At 51.3% G+C, this 19,173-nt stretch overlaps 1 protein-coding gene and 1 long non-coding RNA gene across 5 annotated transcripts in view; one reads left to right on the top strand and one right to left on the bottom strand.

The window, feature by feature from the left end:
• The window catches only part of LOC103170295, a 61,481-nt gene extending 58,314 nt beyond the window's left edge, over positions 1 to 3,167 (top strand). Inside the window, exon 4 of the long non-coding RNA XR_486077.2 lies at positions 2,636 to 3,167. This is a non-coding gene — a long non-coding RNA (uncharacterized LOC103170295). The remainder of the gene's footprint in view (positions 1 to 2,635) is intronic.
• PLEKHA7 (pleckstrin homology domain containing A7) overlaps positions 1 to 5,920 on the bottom strand; it is a 243,919-nt gene extending 237,999 nt beyond the window's left edge. For all 4 annotated transcript variants that reach the window (XM_029059746.2, XM_029059747.2, XM_029059748.2 and 1 more), the window contains exons 1-3: positions 5,500 to 5,920; positions 5,235 to 5,311; positions 4,970 to 5,027 (exon numbers count right to left, since the gene is read on the bottom strand). In XM_029059746.2, coding sequence (XP_028915579.1) covers positions 4,970 to 5,027; positions 5,235 to 5,311; positions 5,500 to 5,579 — 215 coding nt within the window. In that variant the 5' untranslated portion in view covers positions 5,580 to 5,920. The remainder of the gene's footprint in view (positions 1 to 4,969; positions 5,028 to 5,234; positions 5,312 to 5,499) is intronic.
• Between the last annotated feature and the right edge of the window lie 13,253 nt (positions 5,921 to 19,173).

Raw genomic sequence — 19,173 nt, 5'->3', positions numbered from 1 at the left:
GGGAGGTATGAATGAAAGGTGCAAATCAGCAGGACAACGCAGAAGAGAGTGGGCAAAGAGGAAAGGAGGGCTTAACCAGGGAAGACCTCTTGGAAGAGATGTGCCTTCAATAAGGCTTTGAAGGTGTAGAAGAGAGACCGTATGTCAGATAGGAAGCGGGAGAGTGTTCCAGACTGTAGTTCCAGGCCAGACTTTGATCTAGTGCCCCAGCAGCAACAGAAAGAAGACCTTTCCTGATGAGAGCTTTGGATCTGTACCTTCTTTCTGAGCAGTCCCAAGTTTACACCCCCGAGATGATGGGCTTTTTAACCTCTTTAATGATAGTAACTGCAGCATTTGCTAAGTGCTTTCTTAGCACTGTTCTAAGAACTGGCAAGATAATAATTATGGTATTTGTTAAGCGCTTACTATGTGCCAAGTCCTGTTCATTAATTCAGTAGTGTTTATTGAGCGCTTACTATGTGCAGAGCACTGTATGAAGTGCTCGGAATGTACAATTCAGCAATAGATAGAGACAATCCCTGCCCAATGACGGGCCAGTTCTACACACTGGGTCAGGTCAGACATAGTCCCAAACCCACATGGGGCTCACAATCTAAGAGGTAGGGTGAACAGGTATTGAATCCCTATGTTACACTGAGCAAACGGAGGTCCAGTGAAACTAAGTGACTTGCCCAAGGTCACACAGCAGGGAAATGGGAAAGATTAGAACCCAAACCCTCTGATTCGCAGGCCCTTGTTCCTTCCACTAGACCATGCTGCTTCTTCTTTTTTCCTCTGCCTGAGGCTTCCCCTTTCTGGACAGCAACAGCAGCAGGTTGTATTTTAAAAAACACTCTCATTGAAGTTCATCTGCCTAATCCAGAATGGCCAGGCCCATCCCTGCTTCTGAGAGAATATCAAGAGAGAATTAAATCATATTTATTGAGCACTTGGGAAAGTACATTATAACAGAAATGAACACCGGGCCATTTCTTTTGGTGTAGTGGATAGAGCACGGGCCTGGGAGTCAGAAGGTCCCGGGTTCTCATCCCAGCTCTGCCACTTCCCTGCTGGATGGCCTTGGGCAAGTCACTTCACTCCTCTGGGCCTCAGTTACCTCATCTGTAAAATGGGGATTAAGGTGGTGAGCCCCATCTGGGACAGGAACTTTATCCAACTTGATTTGCTTGTCTCCACTCGAGCACTTAGTACAGTGCCTGGCACCCAGTAAGCACTTAACATATACCATAATTATTATTAGTTAAAAGGAAATTCATTTGATTTTTTTTTGGTGGGGGGGGGCTTCTATGGCAAGGGTCTTTCAAAAGTGCATTAAAGAGAGTTTGGGGATCAGGCAAAGAACTTCACTATTTGGAGGCTGCTGTCAGGAAGAATTTGGAACTGGGTCTCCCGCCCCTCCTTCCACCCCCACAGGTCAGTATCGGTGGAGACCAAGTCTGTGCTGAGTCAGGGAACAGACAGCCCAAGGGAAATAATAATAATAATAACAATAATAATACCTTCGAGTCTGTTCCAGGAGTGGCAAAAAAGCTAATTCAACATGGCCCAGGGGCTGTTCAGAAGACAGCCAATGAGGTGAGTGGGTGGGTGAGAGAAGGGGTTGCTGTACCTTCAAAAGACACTAAGCAGAGACCTCATCCACCTTGTAGGTTTAATTTTTTTTTTTATTGTATTTGTTAAGCTCTTATTATATGCCAGGCATTGTACTAAGTGCTGGGGTAGATATACGTTAATCAGGTTGCACACAGTCCCTGTTCCACTTAGGGCTCACAGTCTTAATCCCCATTTTACAGATGAGGAAATTTAGGCACAGAGAAGTGAAGTGATTTGCCCGAGGTCACATAGCAGACAAGTGGCAGAGGCCCTCCTCACTCCCAGTCCTGTGCATTCATTCATTCAATCGTATTTATTGAGCACTTACTGTGTGCAGAGCACTGTACTAAGAGCTTGGGAGAGTACAATATAACAATAAACAGGCACTTTCCCTGCCCTTAACAAGCTTACAGTCAAGAGGGCTAGCCCTCTGGGCCCTATCCATTAGGCCACATTGCTTCTCTTGAGTACTACTGACTGTGGACAAAGCACTGTATTAAGCACTTGGGAGAGTACAATGTAACAGAACTGGGAGCCACTCTCCTCCTCTAGGATCCAAAGCACCTTCCACAGCTTCCCCAAGGGTATGGATGTTTCCAACATCAGGGACTAGAACTTCACCTGACTAAACACTAAGGATTCATCTCAAGAGGCCTACAGAGACAATTGGTTTAGTATGTCTCTCTGACTTTTGATATGGATCTAAAGATAGGAGGAGTTATTGACTCCCTGGCATTTGAGGAAGGGGGAAATAGTCCCCATATCTCCAAAAATCGCCCACCACCAGCTGGTATCAAGAGGCAAAGAAACTAAAGTTGGCAAAAGTTAAATAGAAGCTATCCACAAGTTGGAAGGCACACCATCAACACCCCATCCTCGTTCCTAGGCGCAGCGAAAAAAAACAAAACAAACGAGCAGGGTCCGAAGTTTATGGAACTGCTGAGCATATGCAGAGCTGTTGTTTCTTGAAAACCACAAATATCTACTTTCCTTCCGTTGCACCCAACTCAATGTTTTTTTTGCTCCTCTACCTTTATAGTTGTGCAAGAGGAGAAGGGAAAGGAAGAGAATTCTGTGCCATCAATTATTCTAAAGCCCAAACTGAAAGATCTAAACAGAGGCTGCCTTCATGAAAAGCAACCGGGAGAGAGAATAATGACATTCAGCTTCTACAATCAACAGTGAAGTCAATTTACATCATTGGAGACGTTAAAGTCACCTTCACCAACATAAACCTTCAAAGAAACCAGAGGGCATGCAGACACACGTTTGCACGGGACACAAATCCACATACAAACACACCCGACTAACAGACATCTGTCACAGGTGTTATAGAGCACTCAAGAAATCAGAGGAATGACAACTTACAGCCAGGTTTGCCGTCCTGTGGGAAAGACTTTCAGTGGCCCTAAGTCACATCACGACTTGAAGCCTCAGTGAACAAACTATCCTAAAACGGCAGAGCCATAGTGAACTTTGCTCAAGACACTCCAAATAGTAAATCAGTATCCCTGAGTCCAGACCTCCGGCTGGTAATAAAGAATGTCAACGGAAGCCAAATCTCTGAGATCCCCAAGGCTTCTAAAGAGTATAATTTCATAAAAGGGAGTCGGAAATGAGAGGCGGTAGAGAACACAGATGGGGAAGGGGTAAACTGTTTTCTGAAAGATCACGGAGTTCAGAAGGCCCAACAACCCTCTGAGACGATGAAGAACCATCACCCCATCATCCCTTTCCCATGGCCCTCGGCCCAGAGAACAGCAGCCCGCTAGGGAGGGTCCTGAAATGCCCTTCCAGCACTCCTGTCAAGTCTCTCTCTCTCTCTCGGCACACAGGAGGAGGAGGAGGAGGAGAAGGATGGAGGAGGACAGATCCAACAACTGGGCCCCAGCTGGAAGTCAGTGCTCACCCCGGCAGGCCCAACCCATACTTCTGGTCCAGTCCTCCCCAGACCACCACAGAGATGGGGACCCAATGTACCCCACAACAGCCCCTGCCAGGCAATTCCAGAAGGGTTTCCCCCCCTCCCATGGCTCTGGAGCCACTCCCCCACAGACAGAGGGGAAGCCAGAAAGGGTAGATTTTCACTCTTAACTGCACTAACGATGGCTCCTCCAGATGGCCGAGGGAGGCAGTCACGAAACTCCCCTTTCAACGGAGCCTGCTGACCAGAGCTCTGGGACGCACCTCTTTCCCACAAAGACCAGGTCACCAGCCCAGGGGGTAGATGGATGCACTGGAGCAGAGGAAGCACCCAGCCAGAACCTGGCAATCTCACTGCCGGTCTGAGCCCGACCTGGCCCATGCTCACAGATAAATTCCCAGCTCCTCGAGGTATGATGAGAGCCATGGTTCTGCCTGGAGCCCACCCGGCTGAGCGCACTGACATGACCTCTGGGTGGGGACAGGGAGAGTACTGTCCCAATGGTTTGGGAACCCACTGTCTCCCTGGCCTCTGTGGGCTGGGAGCGGCACAGGCCTGGAGACCCTTGACTTTGCAAGGGCATCTCCAACCCAAGTCTCCGGCAGCCCGATTCCGGGCCTGTGAGCCTCGTTAATCCGCAGGGCTGGTGTGAGGGATAAAGTCCTAAACCGGTCCCTTGTGACAGGGGGTGTCGGGGGCGAGGGGGGTAAGAGAGTGGGGGTGAGGAGGGGGTCGAGCCTCCAGCAGGGCCCCAAACCACCGGGCTCGCCTTGATCTCCTCGGAGCCCAGTTTGCCGGGTCACAAAGACATCAACCTCCCCTTAAGACTCTCCTTCGCCAACAACAGATCTAAAAGAATCGCCGATGAGGAGGCGGGGGCACAGGGGATGGGCCCGGCTCCCCCCCGGACCTCGGCCTCACCCCCAAACGACCCCAGTAGGCAAGTCTCCAGGAGTGAGAGGAGGTGGGCCTCGACCTTCTCCTTCCTTCGGTGCAGACCCCCAGCCACACACCCCTTCCCCTCCCCCCCGGCCCCTGGGATGGGCGCCTTTCCCCAGGCACATGGCAGGACCGGCTGGCCTGCGGGCAGCCCCCAGCCCCGAGAGGCGCTGGGCAGGGCCCGCAGGGCGACCTTGGTGCTCCAATTTCCCGGGCCCGGGGGTTCCCCCCTGTTTCGGGATTCCGGGTGCAGGTCCCCCCTCCCCCGCTCCCCAGCCGGAGACCCTCCCTAGGTCCCCAGGGACGCACAAATGCCCCCAAACACACCCACCCGGCCCAACCACACTCTAGACCAGGGCCCAGCGGACTTTCCCGGAGCCTGGGGGCACAACGACCCACTTTTGGTGGTGCGGGGCGCTGGGGGGAAGGGGGGCAAGGATCATTCCCGGGCCGGGCAGGCCTGGGGCGAGGAGGGGACGAGGCGGAGGGGGCCCGCAGCCCGAGACTTACTCTATAAAGTAGCTGGCGCCCTCCTCCGAGAAGCCCTCTTCCCAGCCGCGGGGCAGATCTGCGGCCACAGGGGGGACGGACACAGGGACGGACACAGGGAGGAGAGAGAGACAGAAACACACACACGGACAGAATCAAGTCAGGGCGCTCCAACTTCTTTCTGCCCGGGTTCTGGGCCGCCCCGCTCCCCCGGGACGGTCCCAGGGAGGGTCCCCGGAGGGTGCCCGGGAGGATGCCCAGGGGGTGCCCGGGGGGTGCCCCGCACCTGAGCGGATCATGTGTCCGGAGTTGACGGGCTCCCCGGTGCGCGGGTGCAGCCAGCTGGTCCGGCGGCGCCGGTCACTGAGCCCGAGGGAGGGAGGGAGAAGGACACACGCATGCACACGGACACGGACACGCACACGGACACATGCACAGACACGCACACGTGCACCTGTTAGCGCGGCCTCGGAGGCTGGAGGGGCCCGCTCCCGCCCCCCCCCCCCGGTGTCCTCCCCCCGGGGTCGTCCCCCACAAGGTCCGTCCCTCACTCGATGAAGAAGACGCGTCCGTCGCCGCACACCCCGTAGGACCAGTCGGCAGGTAAAGTGTCCCGCGCCGGCTCCGCCATCTTCGCTGGGAGCCTCGGACGCTCCAAACGCAGCCCCGAGGGGACCCGGGGAGGGTGGGAGGGGAAGGAGCGGGCTGGACGCCCTCCCGCTCGGACCTGGGACGGTCAGCCGCCTGCTCCTGCCCCTGCTGCTGCCTCCCGGCCTCTTAAAGGAGCAGCCGAGGAGGGCAGCCCCTCCGACCCCCGCCCCCAGCCCCACGGACACATGCACGGACACACATGCACGGACACACACACACACACACGCACGGACCGCCGCCCCGAAGAAACGGACCCAACCGGGCCGGGGCCGGGGGCCGGGTTGGGGGTCGCCTTTGTCCGCGGCTTCTCGCCCGCCGGTCGGGTCCGAGCCCAGCCCCGGCCCCCTTTTGGTTAGCGCCCGCCCCCGTTGGGTTAGCGCCCGCCCCCGTTGGGTTAGCGCCGTCCCGGGTTGGGGCGACGGGGGTGGGGGGAGCCCCGGGGCTCGGACCCTCTTCTACCCCGAGGCTTAGGCTCGGACCGCTGCGGAGGGCGGGGGCAGGGGGCAGGGGACGGGGGGGACTACACACCCACTCCCCTCTGCCGGGGGCCGGGGCCGGGCTCGGACAGCGCCCATGGCCCTGCTCTGCCCTCCCCAGCCCTGCTCTGCCCTCCCCAGCCCTGCTCTGCCCTGCCCTGCCCTCCCCAGCCCTGCTCTGCCCTCCCCAGCCCTGCTCTGCCCTCCCCAGCCCTGCTCTGCCCTCCCCAGCCCTGCTCTGCCCTTCCTAGCCCTGCCCTCCCCAGTCCTGCCCTCCCCAGCCCTGCTCTGCCCTGCCCTGCCCTCCCCAGCCCTGCTCTGCCCTCCCCGGCCCTGTCCTGCCCTGCCCTGCTCTGTCCAGGGCCTGAAGCGCCTCAGGAAAGGAGCCTCGGAGACCATGAGATCGCCCAAGGAGGCTCGGTCTTCTCCCGCACCTCTCGGGGTGCGCGGGATCAGGATGGGGGGAAGAGGGGAAGGGAGGAGGGGAGGCCCGTCCATCCCCCGACAACCTCCCGCACTCTCCCCAATCTCCCCCTCCCCGCCCCCCGCAGCTGGGGCCGGGCAGCCTGCCGGTCCTCACAACTCACCTTCTCAGACTGTAGGTGAATCCGAGATTTCGGATGTTCCCTTGGACCCTCTCCTCTCGCCCATTCCTGCGGAGGTGCTTCCCGAAGCAGGAAAACGCGCATTTTGGATGGAATCTTCATCCAAATTCCGGGAAGTGCGGACCCCCGCGCCCCCTGCTCCTGTCAGAAGCCGGGGCTTTGGGTAACAAATAATAATAATGATGATGACATCTGTTAAGCGCTCACTATGTGCCAAGCACTGTTCTAAGCGCGTGGGGGTGGGGGTAGAAGGTAATCAGGTTGTCCCACGTGGGACTCACAGTCAATCTCCATTTTACAAATGAGGTACCTGAGGCACAGAGAAGTTAAGTGACTTGCCCAAGGTCACACAGCTGATAAGTGGCAGAGGGGGAATTAGAACCCATGATCTCTGACCCACAAGCCCGGGCTCTTTCCACTGAGCCACACTGCTTCTCTGAAGCTAAGGGTGGAGGGGCGGCAGTAAACCAGGTTTTACAGCCACAGATCCTGCCCAGAAATGATCACTGCGAGTTGAGGGGGACTTGTTAAACACGTACTATGTGCCAAACGCTAGGTGAATACTAGATTATTCATTCATTCAATTGTATTTATTGATCACAATGTGTGCAGAGCACTGTACTAAGCGCTTGGAAAGTGCAATAAAGCAACAGATAGAGACAATCCCTACCCAACAACGGGCTCACAGTCTAGAAGATTATCAGGCTTCTAGCCTTCATGGAGTTCACTGACCAAAGGGAGAAGGGAAACAGTAATTTAACCCTCGTTTTACAGATGAGGAAACTGAGACCCAGAGAAATGAGGGGACTTGTCCAAGGTCACATGGCAGGCAAGTGGCTGAACCCATATCTCTGACCCAAGCTCTTTCCACTCAAATAAATCGAGGCAGATTCAACCTACTCTTCATCTCCAAAGGAATCTGGAAGCTGGGATAAGAATTCCTTTCCAATCCTCCAGGAAACGTCCAACTTCAACAAGCTCTGAGCATCATCCGGGGGAAATTATCTTCCAGGAACTAGTGAACGCAGAGTTCAATCGATCGATCGAAGATATTTATCGAGCCCTTACAGTCATTTGGAAATGCCCATACCAAGCTGAGAAGAAAGATGGTTGAGAAAAAGCCTGGACTTTAGAGTCAGAACACCTGGGTTCTAATCTAGGCTCTGCCATTTGCCTGCTGTCTGACCTTGGGCAATTTACTGCACTTCTCTGTGCCTCCATTCCCTCATCGGTAAAATGGGGATTCAATATTTGTTCTTCCTACTTAGACTGTGAGCAGCAACATGTGGGACTTGAACTCATTCGCTCCCACGGCTTCAACTATCATCTCTATGCAGATGACACACAAATCTACATCTCCGCTCCTGTTCTCTCCCCCTCCCTTCAGGTTCGTATGTCCTCCTGCCTCCAAGGCGTCTCCACCTGGATGTCGGCCTGCCACCTAAAACTCAACATGTCCAAAACTGAGCTCCTTATCTTCCCTTCAAATCCTGTCCTCTTTCCAACTTCCCTGTCTCTGTGGACGGTACGACCATCCTTCCTGTTTCTCAAGCCCGCAATTTTGGTGTCGTCCATGATTTGGCTCTCTCATTCACCCCACACATCCAATCCGTCACCAAGGCCTGCCAGTCTCACTTTTACAATATCGCCAAGCTCCACCCTTTCCTCTCCATCCAAACGGCTATTTTACTGGTGCAGGCTCTCATAATATCCCGGCTGGATTATTGTGTCAGCCTTCTCTCTGATCTCCCTTCCTCCTCTCTCTCCCCGCTCAAGTCTATTCTTCATTCCACTGCCCTGATCATCTTCCTGCAGAAAGGCTCTGGGCATGTCACTCCCCTCCTTAAAAACCTCGAATGGTTGCCTATCAACCTCCGCACAAAACAAAAACTTCTCACTCTAGGCTTCGAGGCTCTCCATCCCCTTGCCCCCTCCTACCTCTCCTCCCTTCTCTCTTTCCACTGCCCATGCCACACGCTCTGCTCCTCTGCCACTCACCTCCTCACCGTCCCCCAATCTCACCTATCCCGCCGTCGACCCCTGGCCCACGTCCTCCCGCTATCCTGGAATGCCCTCCCTCCTCACCTCCCCCAATCTGTCTTTCCCTCGTCGAAGCTCTCCTGAGAGCTCACCTCCTCCAAGAGGCCTTCCAAGACTGAGCTTCCTCTTTTCCCTCTGCTCCCTCTGCTGCCTCGCTGCCCCCCCCCCTTCACCTCCCCTCAGCTAAGCCCTCTTTCCCCCTTTCCCTCTGCTCCTACCCCTCTCCCTTCCCCCCCAAGCACTGTGCTCATCTGTAAAATTGGGATTAAGACTGTGAGCCCCTCGTGGGACAACCTGATTCCCCTGTGTCTACCCCAGCGCTTAGAACAGTGCTCGGCACGTAGTAAGCGCTTAACAAATACCAACATTATATATGTTTATTACCCTATTTATTTTGTTAATGAGGTGTACATCCCCTTGATTCTATTTATTGCTATTAAGTTGTCTTGTTTTTGTCTCTCTCCCTCGACTAGACTGTAAACCCATCAATGGGCAGGGAGTATCTCTACCTGTTGCCGAATTATACATTCCAAGCGCTTAGTACAGTGCTCTGCACATAGTAAGCACTCAATAAATACTATTGAATGAATGAATGAATGACCTGATTATCTTGACTCTACTCCAATACTTAGTGCGGTGCTTGGCATATAAGTAGTAAGTGCTCAACAAATATGACTGGATGAATATAAGTAAGCCCTGAACAAATGCCACAGTTATTATTTCCAAATTGACACAGTGCTTGGGACCTAATGATAAATACAGTGGCTGCTTAAACCTGCACCAGAAAACTTCCCCTCAAAGGTATCCCTTGCACCCCCAGAGTCTCTGCAGGCTCATCCCTATTTCGGGGAGAAGGTGGGCTCTAAGGTGGGAAAATGGTTTTGGCAAATCCAAAGGCCTCTACTCCATCCTAATCTTCCTCGACCTCTCGACTGCCTTTTTCACTGCCGACCACCCACCTTTCTTCTAGAAACATTATCCAACCTTGGCTTCATTGACACTGTCCTCTCCTGGTTCTCCTCCTATCTCTCTGGCCGTTCATTCTCAGTTTACGTCACAGGCTCCTCCTCTGCCTCCTACCCCCTAACTGTGGGGATCCCTCAAGGTTCAGTTCTGGGTCCCCTTCCATTCTGCATCTACCCCCACTCCCTTGGAGAACTCATTCGCTCCCATGGCTTCCACTACCACGTCCATGCAGATGATACCCAAATCTACATCTCCAGCCTTGATCTCTCTCTCTCTCTCTGCAATCTTACATTTCCTTCTGCCTTCAGGACATCTCTACTTGGATGTCCTCCCGACACCTCAAATTTAGCGTGTCTAAAACGGGACTTCTTATCTTCCCACTCAAACCCTGTCCTCCTCCAGACTGTCCCATTACTGTAAACGGCACCACCACCCTTCCTTTCTCACGAGCCCGTGTCTTTGGCCTTATCCTTGACTCCTCCCTTCTATTCAACCCACATATTCAATCCATCACTAAATCTGGTCAGTTCAACCTTCACAACATCACTAAAATCTTGCCCTTTCTTTTCCATCCCAATTGCTACCACATTAATCCAATCACTTATCCTATGCTGCCTTGATTATTGTATTAGCCTCCTTGCTGACCTCCCTGCCTCCTGTCTCTCCCCACTCCAGTGCATACTTTGCTCTGCTGCCTGCAACATTTTTCTATAAAAACATTCAGGCTATTTTCCCCCCTCCTCGAGAAACTCCAGGGGTTATCCATCCACCGCCACATCCAACAGAAACTCCTCACCAGTGTCCTTAAAGCAGTCAATCGCTTTGCTCCTTCCCACCTACCTCACTACTCCCCTACTACAACCCAGTCCGCACATTTTGCTCATCTAAAGCCAACCTTCTCACCGTACTTCGATCTCATCTATCTCGCCACCAGCCTCTCGCCCACCTCCCGCCTCTGTCCTGGAACTCCCTCCCTCCTCAAATCCGACAGACAATGACTCTCCCCCACTTCAAAGCCTTATTGAAGGCACATCTCCTCCAAGAGGCCTTCCCTGACTAAGTCCTCCTTTCCTCTTCTTCCACTCCCTGCTACATTGCCTTGACCTTCTCTCTTTATTCATCCCCCTCCCAGCCCCACAGCACTTATATATATATATATATATATATTTATTGAGCGCTTACTATGTGCAGAGCACTGTACTAAGCACTTGGAATGTACAAATCGATAACAGATAGAGACAGTCCCTGCCCTTTGACGGGCTTACAGTCTAATCGGGGGATATTGTAATGTCTGTCTCCCCCTCTAGACTGTAAGCTGGTTGTGGACTGGTAATGTGTCTATTATCATATCGTACTCTCCCAAGCACTTAGTACAGTGTTTTGCACCCACTAAGTGCTCAATAAATAAAATTGACTGACTGGTTACATCGGTTGAAGCCTTGTGGTAGGGTAATGCCTTGTAGGTTTACATTTGTAAATAAAAACCTACTCTGTCTTGGGTCTCAGTCTCCTCAGCCATTTCTACAAATGAGTTCTCCCGTGACTGAACTAATTGCTCCCATAGCTTTAATTCCACCCGATAACTCTTCTCCACGCATCTTGCTTGCCTCTAAGTTTCCAAGCAAGTAGTGATGGGTGGTCATATTCTCCGGGGGGTAGGCTAAACTTGCAGACGCTCATCAACCTCAAAGGTCAGAGGTTGAGAAGTGAAAAAACAGCCCCTTTCCCTCCCTCCACCCAGTCCCAATTCAGTGCTTCAGCGCCCATTTCTTTACAGCATCTTTTTGTGCTGATTTCCACTTGGATTTACAGACTGATTCCTCTGGGAATGTCATCACCATAAGAAGAAAGAGCACCCATCCCAGCAACTGACCAGAGTGGTTCTGAGGTCCTCCACATCCCCAAGCCATACCAGTCCTAGTGCTCAGAGGGCTTCCAATGTTTCACATACAAGAATAACACTGGCTGTAACACTGGCTGGTTTTGTCCCCTTAGGGCCACAGTTCAAACTGTGTTCAGTCAGTAGAAATGGCATGGACTTTCACAGTTCACTCCACATGGAGCCTACCCTACTGGCCCTGCCACAGAGGCTCAGCGGAGCCAGCCGGGAAAGAACAAGGTGTCTGCGTGGGCCCAACGTGACCCCTCTGGGTCATCCCGACATGACCCCTCCGGGTGGTCTCTCACTCGGCATCTGGGTCCCTGGGGGCCGGGGAAGCTGGAGTCCAGGAAGCACACTGTCATCCTTCAGGGAAACACTCCTCAGAGCCAAGGCCAATCCACTCTGGATCCCAACAACCTGGTTACACTCACTGCAATCCAGTGGTGTTAGTCATTTTTACTGAGCGCTTACTGTGCACAGAGCACTCTACTAAATGCTTGGGAGAGTACAAGATATCAATAAATGGATACATTCCCTGCCCACAACAAGTTTACACTTGCTTTTGAATAGCAAGTGGTATTCACTGAGCACTTATGAGGTGCCAAGCACTAAGGTGGATAGAACAGATTCAAACTGTAAACTCTACGTGGGCAGCGAACATGCCCACCAACTCTCTGGAGTTACAGTGTACTCTCCCAAGCGCTTAGTGCAGTCCTCTGCACACAGTAAGCATTCAATAAAAATGATTGCTTGATTGATTGAACCCAGAGTAAAATGGCTATTGAGACCGGCAGGTGGATTTTATAAGGTTGGTTCCTGTGGATGGAAATGTCTTTTCAGGAGCTGAGGAATTGCACCTGCAGACATTCTAATTCTAAACAAACCCAGCCAGGCCCCACCAAGTTGGAGTTAGAATTAGTAGGCGGAGACTCAGTCAGGGACTGAAGAGCGATACTCAGGTGATATTAATGATAATAATAATAATTGTGGTATTTGTTAAGCATTTACTGTGTGCCAGGGACTGTACTAAGCCCTGGGGTGGATAGAAGCAAAGCGGGTTGGACACAGTCCCTGTCCCACATGGGGTTCACAGTCTCAATCCTTATTTTAATATGAGGGAACTGAGGTAGAGAGAAGTGAAGTGACTTGCCCAAAGTCACATAGCAGACAAGTGGCGGAGCTGGAATTAATAATAATAATGCTGGTATTTGTTAAATGCTTAGTATGTGCAGAGCACTGTTCTAAGCACTGGGGTAGATACAGGGTAATCAGGTTGTCCCACGTGAGGCTCACAGTCTTCATCCCCATTTTAGAAGCAGTGTGGCTCAGTGGAAAGAGCACGGCCTTTGGAGTCAGAGGTCATGGGTTCGAATCCCGGCTGCCACTTGTCAGCTGTGTGACTGTGGGCAAGTCACTTCACTTCTCTGTGCCTCAGTTACCTCATCTGTAAAATGGGGATTAAGACTGTGAGCCCCACGTGGGACAACCTGATTTCCCTGTGTCTACCCCGGTGCTTAGAACAGTGCTCCGCACATAATAAGCGCTTAACGAATACCAACGTTATTATTATTGTTACAGATGAGGTAACTGAGGCACAGAGAAGTTAAGTGACTTGCCCACAGTCACACAGCTGATGTGGCAGAGCAGGGATTCAAACCCATGACACGGGGATTCAAACTCCCGAGCCCATGCTCTTTCTAATGCGCTACGACCCTCTGACTCCCAAGCCCATGCTCTATCCACTACACCATGCTGCTTCTCAATCCCTCAGATCCACCATGTCCCCAGAAGACCTCACCCTGAGCCTGAAAAGGCAAGCTGGTAAGATGCCAGCCAGCTCAGCTGCCTGCCACATCAAACGCTGCTTCCTGCTAGCAGCCTCTGCTCGGATGGCCCTGGCCTGAAGGACGGGGCAGGGCTGAGCTTGCTGAGGAGAGGTAGCACCCTCATCTAATCATCATAATAACGGTGCTATTTGTTCAACGTTTACTATGTGCCAAGCACCGGGCTATGCCCTGGGGTAGATAAATTAATAACGATAGTATTTGTAAAACGCTTACTATGTGCTGAACATTGTTATTAATAATAATAACGATGGCATTCGTTAAGCACTTACTATATGCCAAGCACTGTTCTAAGAACTGGGGTAGATACAAGGTAATCAGGTTCATAGACAACGCCCATTTTACAGATGAGGCACCGAGAAGTTAAGTGACTTGCCCAGAGTCACCCAGCTGTTAAGTGGTGGAGATGGAATTAGAACCCACGACTTCTGACTCCCAAGCCCGGGGTCTTTCCACTAAGCCATGCTGCTTCTCATGATTGATGAATGTAATCAGCTCCACCTGCCTTGCCCGGGGACAAAGACTCGGGATCAAGAGAAATTGAGGCAGCAGGCGAGTTGGCCCTTTCATTACTGACGAGAATGGAGGCGGTGCAGACGTCGGTTCCCGCGGTCCTCAGGCTCTTGTGGGCTATTGGAATCACTGGTCAGTGGGGAGAGAGGAAGAGACGGGGGTCAGGTGGAGCCCCTGTGATGGGGCAGGGATGAGCGGTTTCTCCCCCTGCTTCCTGGGGGAGGGACGAGGAGACAGTCCCAGGATGAATGCCCCAAAAGGGGAGGGAAGATGGAGGCTGAAGTGGAGGATGGAGGCTGGTGGGGAGGCTGGAGGCTGGCAGAGTGGGACAGGGAGAATGGAGGCTGAAATGGAGGCTGGAGGCTGGCGGCACGGGTCATTCATTCAATCGTATTTATTGAACGCTTACTGTGTGCAGAGCACTGTACTAAGCGCTTGGACTGTACAATTGGGCAACAGATAGAGACAATCCCTGCCCAACAACGGGCTCACCGTCTAAACGGGGGAGACAGACAAAATGGGTAGACAGGCATCAATATCATCAGGATAAATGGAATCATAGAAATAAACACATCATTAATAAGAGAGTTATAAATAATGTACACAAATATGCACAAGTTCTGTGGGGAGGGGAAGGGGGAAGAGCAGAGGGAGAGAGGAAGGGGAAGAGGGAGGGGAGGAGGAGCAGAGGAAAAGGGAGGGCTCAGTCTGGGAAGGCCTCCTGGAGGGGGTGAATTCTGAGGGATAATTCCTTAGATAAATAGAATCATAGATATAGACACATCATTGATAAAATAAAAAGAGTAATAAATAATATATACAAATATGCACAAGTGCTGTGTGGAAGGGAAGGGGAAATGGGGAGGGGAGGAGAGGCAGAGGGAAAGGGAGGACTCAGTCTGGGAGGCTGGAGGAGGAGCGTCGACAGAGGCCTTTCCAGACTTACTCCGTCTAAGCTACTCCGCCGTCCCTCACTGTCTGTTCCTCCGCCCTACAATCATTTAATCATCAATGCCATTTATTGAGCGCTTACCGTGCGCAGAACACTGCACTGAGCGCTTGGGAAAGTCCAATATGGTGGAGCGGGCGGACACTTTCCCTACCGGCAAGGAGCTTCAAGTCTGTCGGGGTAGACAGAAGCAGCGGGCTTAGTGGAAAGAGCCAGGGCTTGGGAGTCAGAGGATGTGGGTTCTAATCCCAGCTCCGCCACTTGTCTGCCCTGTGAGCTTGGGCAAACCACTTCACTTCTCTGGGCCTCAGTTACCTCATCTGGAAAATGGGGATTAAGACCGTGAGCCCCACGTGGGACAACCTGATAACCCTGCATCTACCCCAGCGCTTAGAACAGTGCCTGGCACATAGTAAGCGCTTAACAAATATTATAATAATTATTATTATTGAAGTTGCGGGCGATGGGTTAATCCTTCGAGGCTACTCTCGCCGACACTGCCCCCTCGTGGCCACACAGATTCATTCAATAGTATTTATTGAGCGCTTACTATGTGCAGAGCACTGGACTAAGCGCTTGAAATGGACAAATCGGCAACAGAGACAGTCCCTGCCCATTGATGGGCTTACAGTCTAATCGGGGGAGACAGACAGACAAAAATAATAGCAATAAATAGAATCAAGGGGATGAACATCTCATTAAAACAATAGCAATAAATAGAAACAAGGCGATGTACCTCTCATTAACAAAATAAATAGGGTAATGAAAATATATACAATTGAGCGAACGAGCACAGTGCTGAGGGGAGGGGAAGGGAGAGGGGGAGGAGCAGAGGGAAAGCGGGGAAAAGAGGGCTTAGCTGAGGGGAGGTGAAGATGGGGGTAGAGGGGGAGAAGAGGGAGCAAAGGGAAAAGGAGAAGCTCAGTCTGGGAAGGCTTCTTGGAGGAGGTGAGATCTACACAGATCACAACATGACAGGGGTGGGGCATAATAATAATAATAATAATGTTGGTATTTGTTAAGCGCTTACTATGTGCAGAGCACTGTTCTAAGCACTGGGGTAGATATAGGGTGATCAGCTTGTCCCACATGAGGCTCATAGTTAATCCCCATTTTACAGATGAGGTAACTGAGGCCCAGAGAAGTTAAGTGACTTGCCCACAGTCACAAAGCTGACAAGTGGCAGGGTCGGGATTCGAACCCATGACCTCTGACTCCCAAGCCCGGGCTCTTTCCACTGAGCCACGTTGCTTCTCTGGTGTTTGTTCATAATAATAATGTTGGTATTTGTCGAGCGCTGCCTCTGTGCCAAGCACTGTTATAAGCGCCAGGGTAGATACAAGGTAATCAGGTCGTCCCGCTTGGGGCTCACAGTCTTGATCCCCATTTTCCAGATGAGCTAACTGAGGCACAGAGAAGTGAAGTGATTTGCCCAAAGTCACACAGCGGGCAAGTGGCGGAGCTGGGATTAGAACCCAAGACCTCTGCCTCCCAAGCCCGGGCTCTTTCCACTAAGCCACAGAGCTTCTCTTAGTAAGCGCTTTCTAGGTGCCAAGCACTGTTGTAAGCACTGGCACTGTGGGCGCGGGGCGCGCACATGCACGAGGCTACAGATTTCCCCGGAAATGCAGAAGCCGAAATTTCGCCAGCCTGTTTTTGCCTTTTTACTGCCCTTGGCTCCTCCTCTCGGTTTTGCATAGGAATGAAAACTCGGGCTACCCACGGGCCCTTCCCTTCAGGAGTATGAAATGAAATCATTAAACAAAATCTACTGTGGTTGCTCTCCAACCCAAACTGGTTCTCCGTGGTATTAAATAAATATTAAATGAACTTTTTTTTAAAAATGGTATTTGTTAAGACCTTATTGTGTCAAGGAGCTGTACTCTGCGCTGGGGTAGATACAGTGTGGCTTAGTGGAAAGAGCATAGGCTTGGGAGTCACAGGACGTGGGTTCTAATCCTAACCCTGCCACTTGTCTTCTGTGTTACCTTGGGCAAATCGCTTTCATTCATTCAATCGTACTTACTGAGCGCTTACTATATGCAGAGCACTGTACTAAGCGTTTGGAATGTACAATTCGGCAACAGAGTCAATCCCTGCCCAATAACGTGCTCACAGTCTAAAAGGGGGAGACGGCAAAACAAAGCGGAACAAAAGAAAACAAGTAGTCTAACCTACTAACTTCTCTGAACCTCAGTTAGCTCATCTGGAAAATGGGGATTAAGACTGTGAGCCCCATGTGGGACAACCTGATTACCTTGGATCTACCCCAGTCCTTAGAACAGTGTTTGGCACATAGTAAGCACTTAAGAAATACCATAAGTATTATTATTACAAGATTCATTCATTTAATTGTACTTATTGAGCACTCACTATGTACCAAGCATTGTACTAAGCGCTTGGGAAGGTGCAATACAGCAATAGAGAGAGACAATCCCTGCCCACAATGAACTCACAGTCTGGAGGGGTCGGAGAGGAGGTGAAGACAGGCATCAATACAAATAACAGACGTCAATATAAATAAATAAAATTACAGATGAATACATAAGTGCTGTGCGACGGGGAGAGGGGAGAAGGGCAAAGGGAGCAGGTCAGGGTGACGCAGAAGGGGGTGGGCGATGAGGAAAAGTGGGGCTTAGTCTGGGAAGGCCTCTTGGAGGAGATGTGCCTTCAGTACGGTTTTGAATCGGGTTGAACACAGTCCGTGTCCCACGAAAGGCTCGCTATCTTAATCCCCATTTTACAGATGAGGACACTGAGGCACAGTGAAGTTAAATGACTTGCCCAGGGTCATACAGCAGATCAACAGCTCCCAACCCCATTTTGTTCCACTGGGCCATGGAGAGGAAGAAAGAAAACTGCTCCATCGGCTAGTTGTGACTGAGGTACTATCCTGTTTGGAGGCAGGGGGTTGGACTAGACGACCCTGGCAAGTTCCGTCCAGCTCTGGGGTATTGTGGGAAGCAACTGAGAAGCAGCGTGGCTCAGTGGAAAGAGCACGGGCTTTGGAGTCAAGGCTCATGAGTTCGAATCCCAGCTCTGCCACTTGTCGGCTGTGTGACTGTGGGCAAGTCACTTAACTTCTCTGTGCCTCAGTTCCCTCATCTGTAAAATGGGGATTAAGACTGTGAGCCCCACGTGGGACAACCTGATTCCCCTGTGCCTACCCCAGTGCTTAGAACAGTGCTCTGCACATAGTAAGCGCTTAACAAAATACCAACATTACCGACATTATCACACAAAGCCTCAGTCAATATTCCAAATGCTTAGTACAGTGCCCTGCACACAGTAAGTGTTCAATAAATGATTAAATGAATGAATGAATGAATGCTGCATCTCCACTAAAGACTGGCAGTCGAGCACCCTGGCAGACCAGCCTGATGCTGTTGTACTCTTCCAAGCGCTTAGTACAGTGCTCTGCATAGAGTAAGTGCTTAGTAAATAGCACTGATTGACTGCCTGGTGCCCCGCAACCAGGTTAGGGGTGGAAGCTCAAAAATGATCAGGAGACTGAGGCAGAGGTGAAATCAGCAGCAGGAGTTGCAGGTGACACAACTGCTGATAAAGGACGGGTTTTGTGTGGATTCAGACTGGTTGAGGTTGGGTCTGGCATTAACCTTTACACACCCACACACACGTGTTCCTTCGCTCTCTGTCTCTCTGTCTAGACTGTGAGTCTATTGTGGGCAGGGAATGTGTCTTTGTTGTTGTATTGTACTTTCCAAGTGCTTACTACAGTGCTTCGCACACAGATAAGTGCTCAGTAAATACGATTGAATGAATAAACGCCCCCAACATGAAAAGCAGCATGGCCAAGTGGTTACAGCACAGGCCCGGGAGTCAGAGGTCTTGGATTCTAATGCCAATTCCACCACTTGGTTGTTTTGTGACTTTGGGCAAGTCAATTCACTTTTCTGTAGCTCAGTTTTCTTAGCTGTAAAATGGGGATTGACTATCTGTTCTTCTTCTCTCTTTAGACTTGTAAGCCCTATGTGGGACCAGAACTGTGCCCAACCCTCTATCTTACATCAATCAATCAATCAATCAATTGTATTTAGTCAGTGCTTACTGTGAGCAGTGCACTGCATTAACCATTGGAGAGTATCAATCCATCAATCACTGATATTTATACCACAATTATTGCTGTCATTAAGTACTTAAGAAGCAGCATGGTCTAGTGCAAAGATCACGGGCCCAGAAGTCAGAGGAACTAGGTTCTAATCCCAGCTCCACAAGTCTGCTGTGTGATCTTGGGCATGTCACTTCACTCCTGTGTGCCTCAGTTACCTCATCTGTAAA

The sequence above is a fragment of the Ornithorhynchus anatinus genome, chromosome 3, assembly GCF_004115215.2.
Source record: "Ornithorhynchus anatinus isolate Pmale09 chromosome 3, mOrnAna1.pri.v4, whole genome shotgun sequence".
NCBI lineage: Eukaryota > Metazoa > Chordata > Mammalia > Monotremata > Ornithorhynchidae > Ornithorhynchus > Ornithorhynchus anatinus.
The sequence above is the reverse complement of the archived record's forward strand: the minus strand, read 5'-3'. Positions and strand labels throughout refer to the sequence as shown.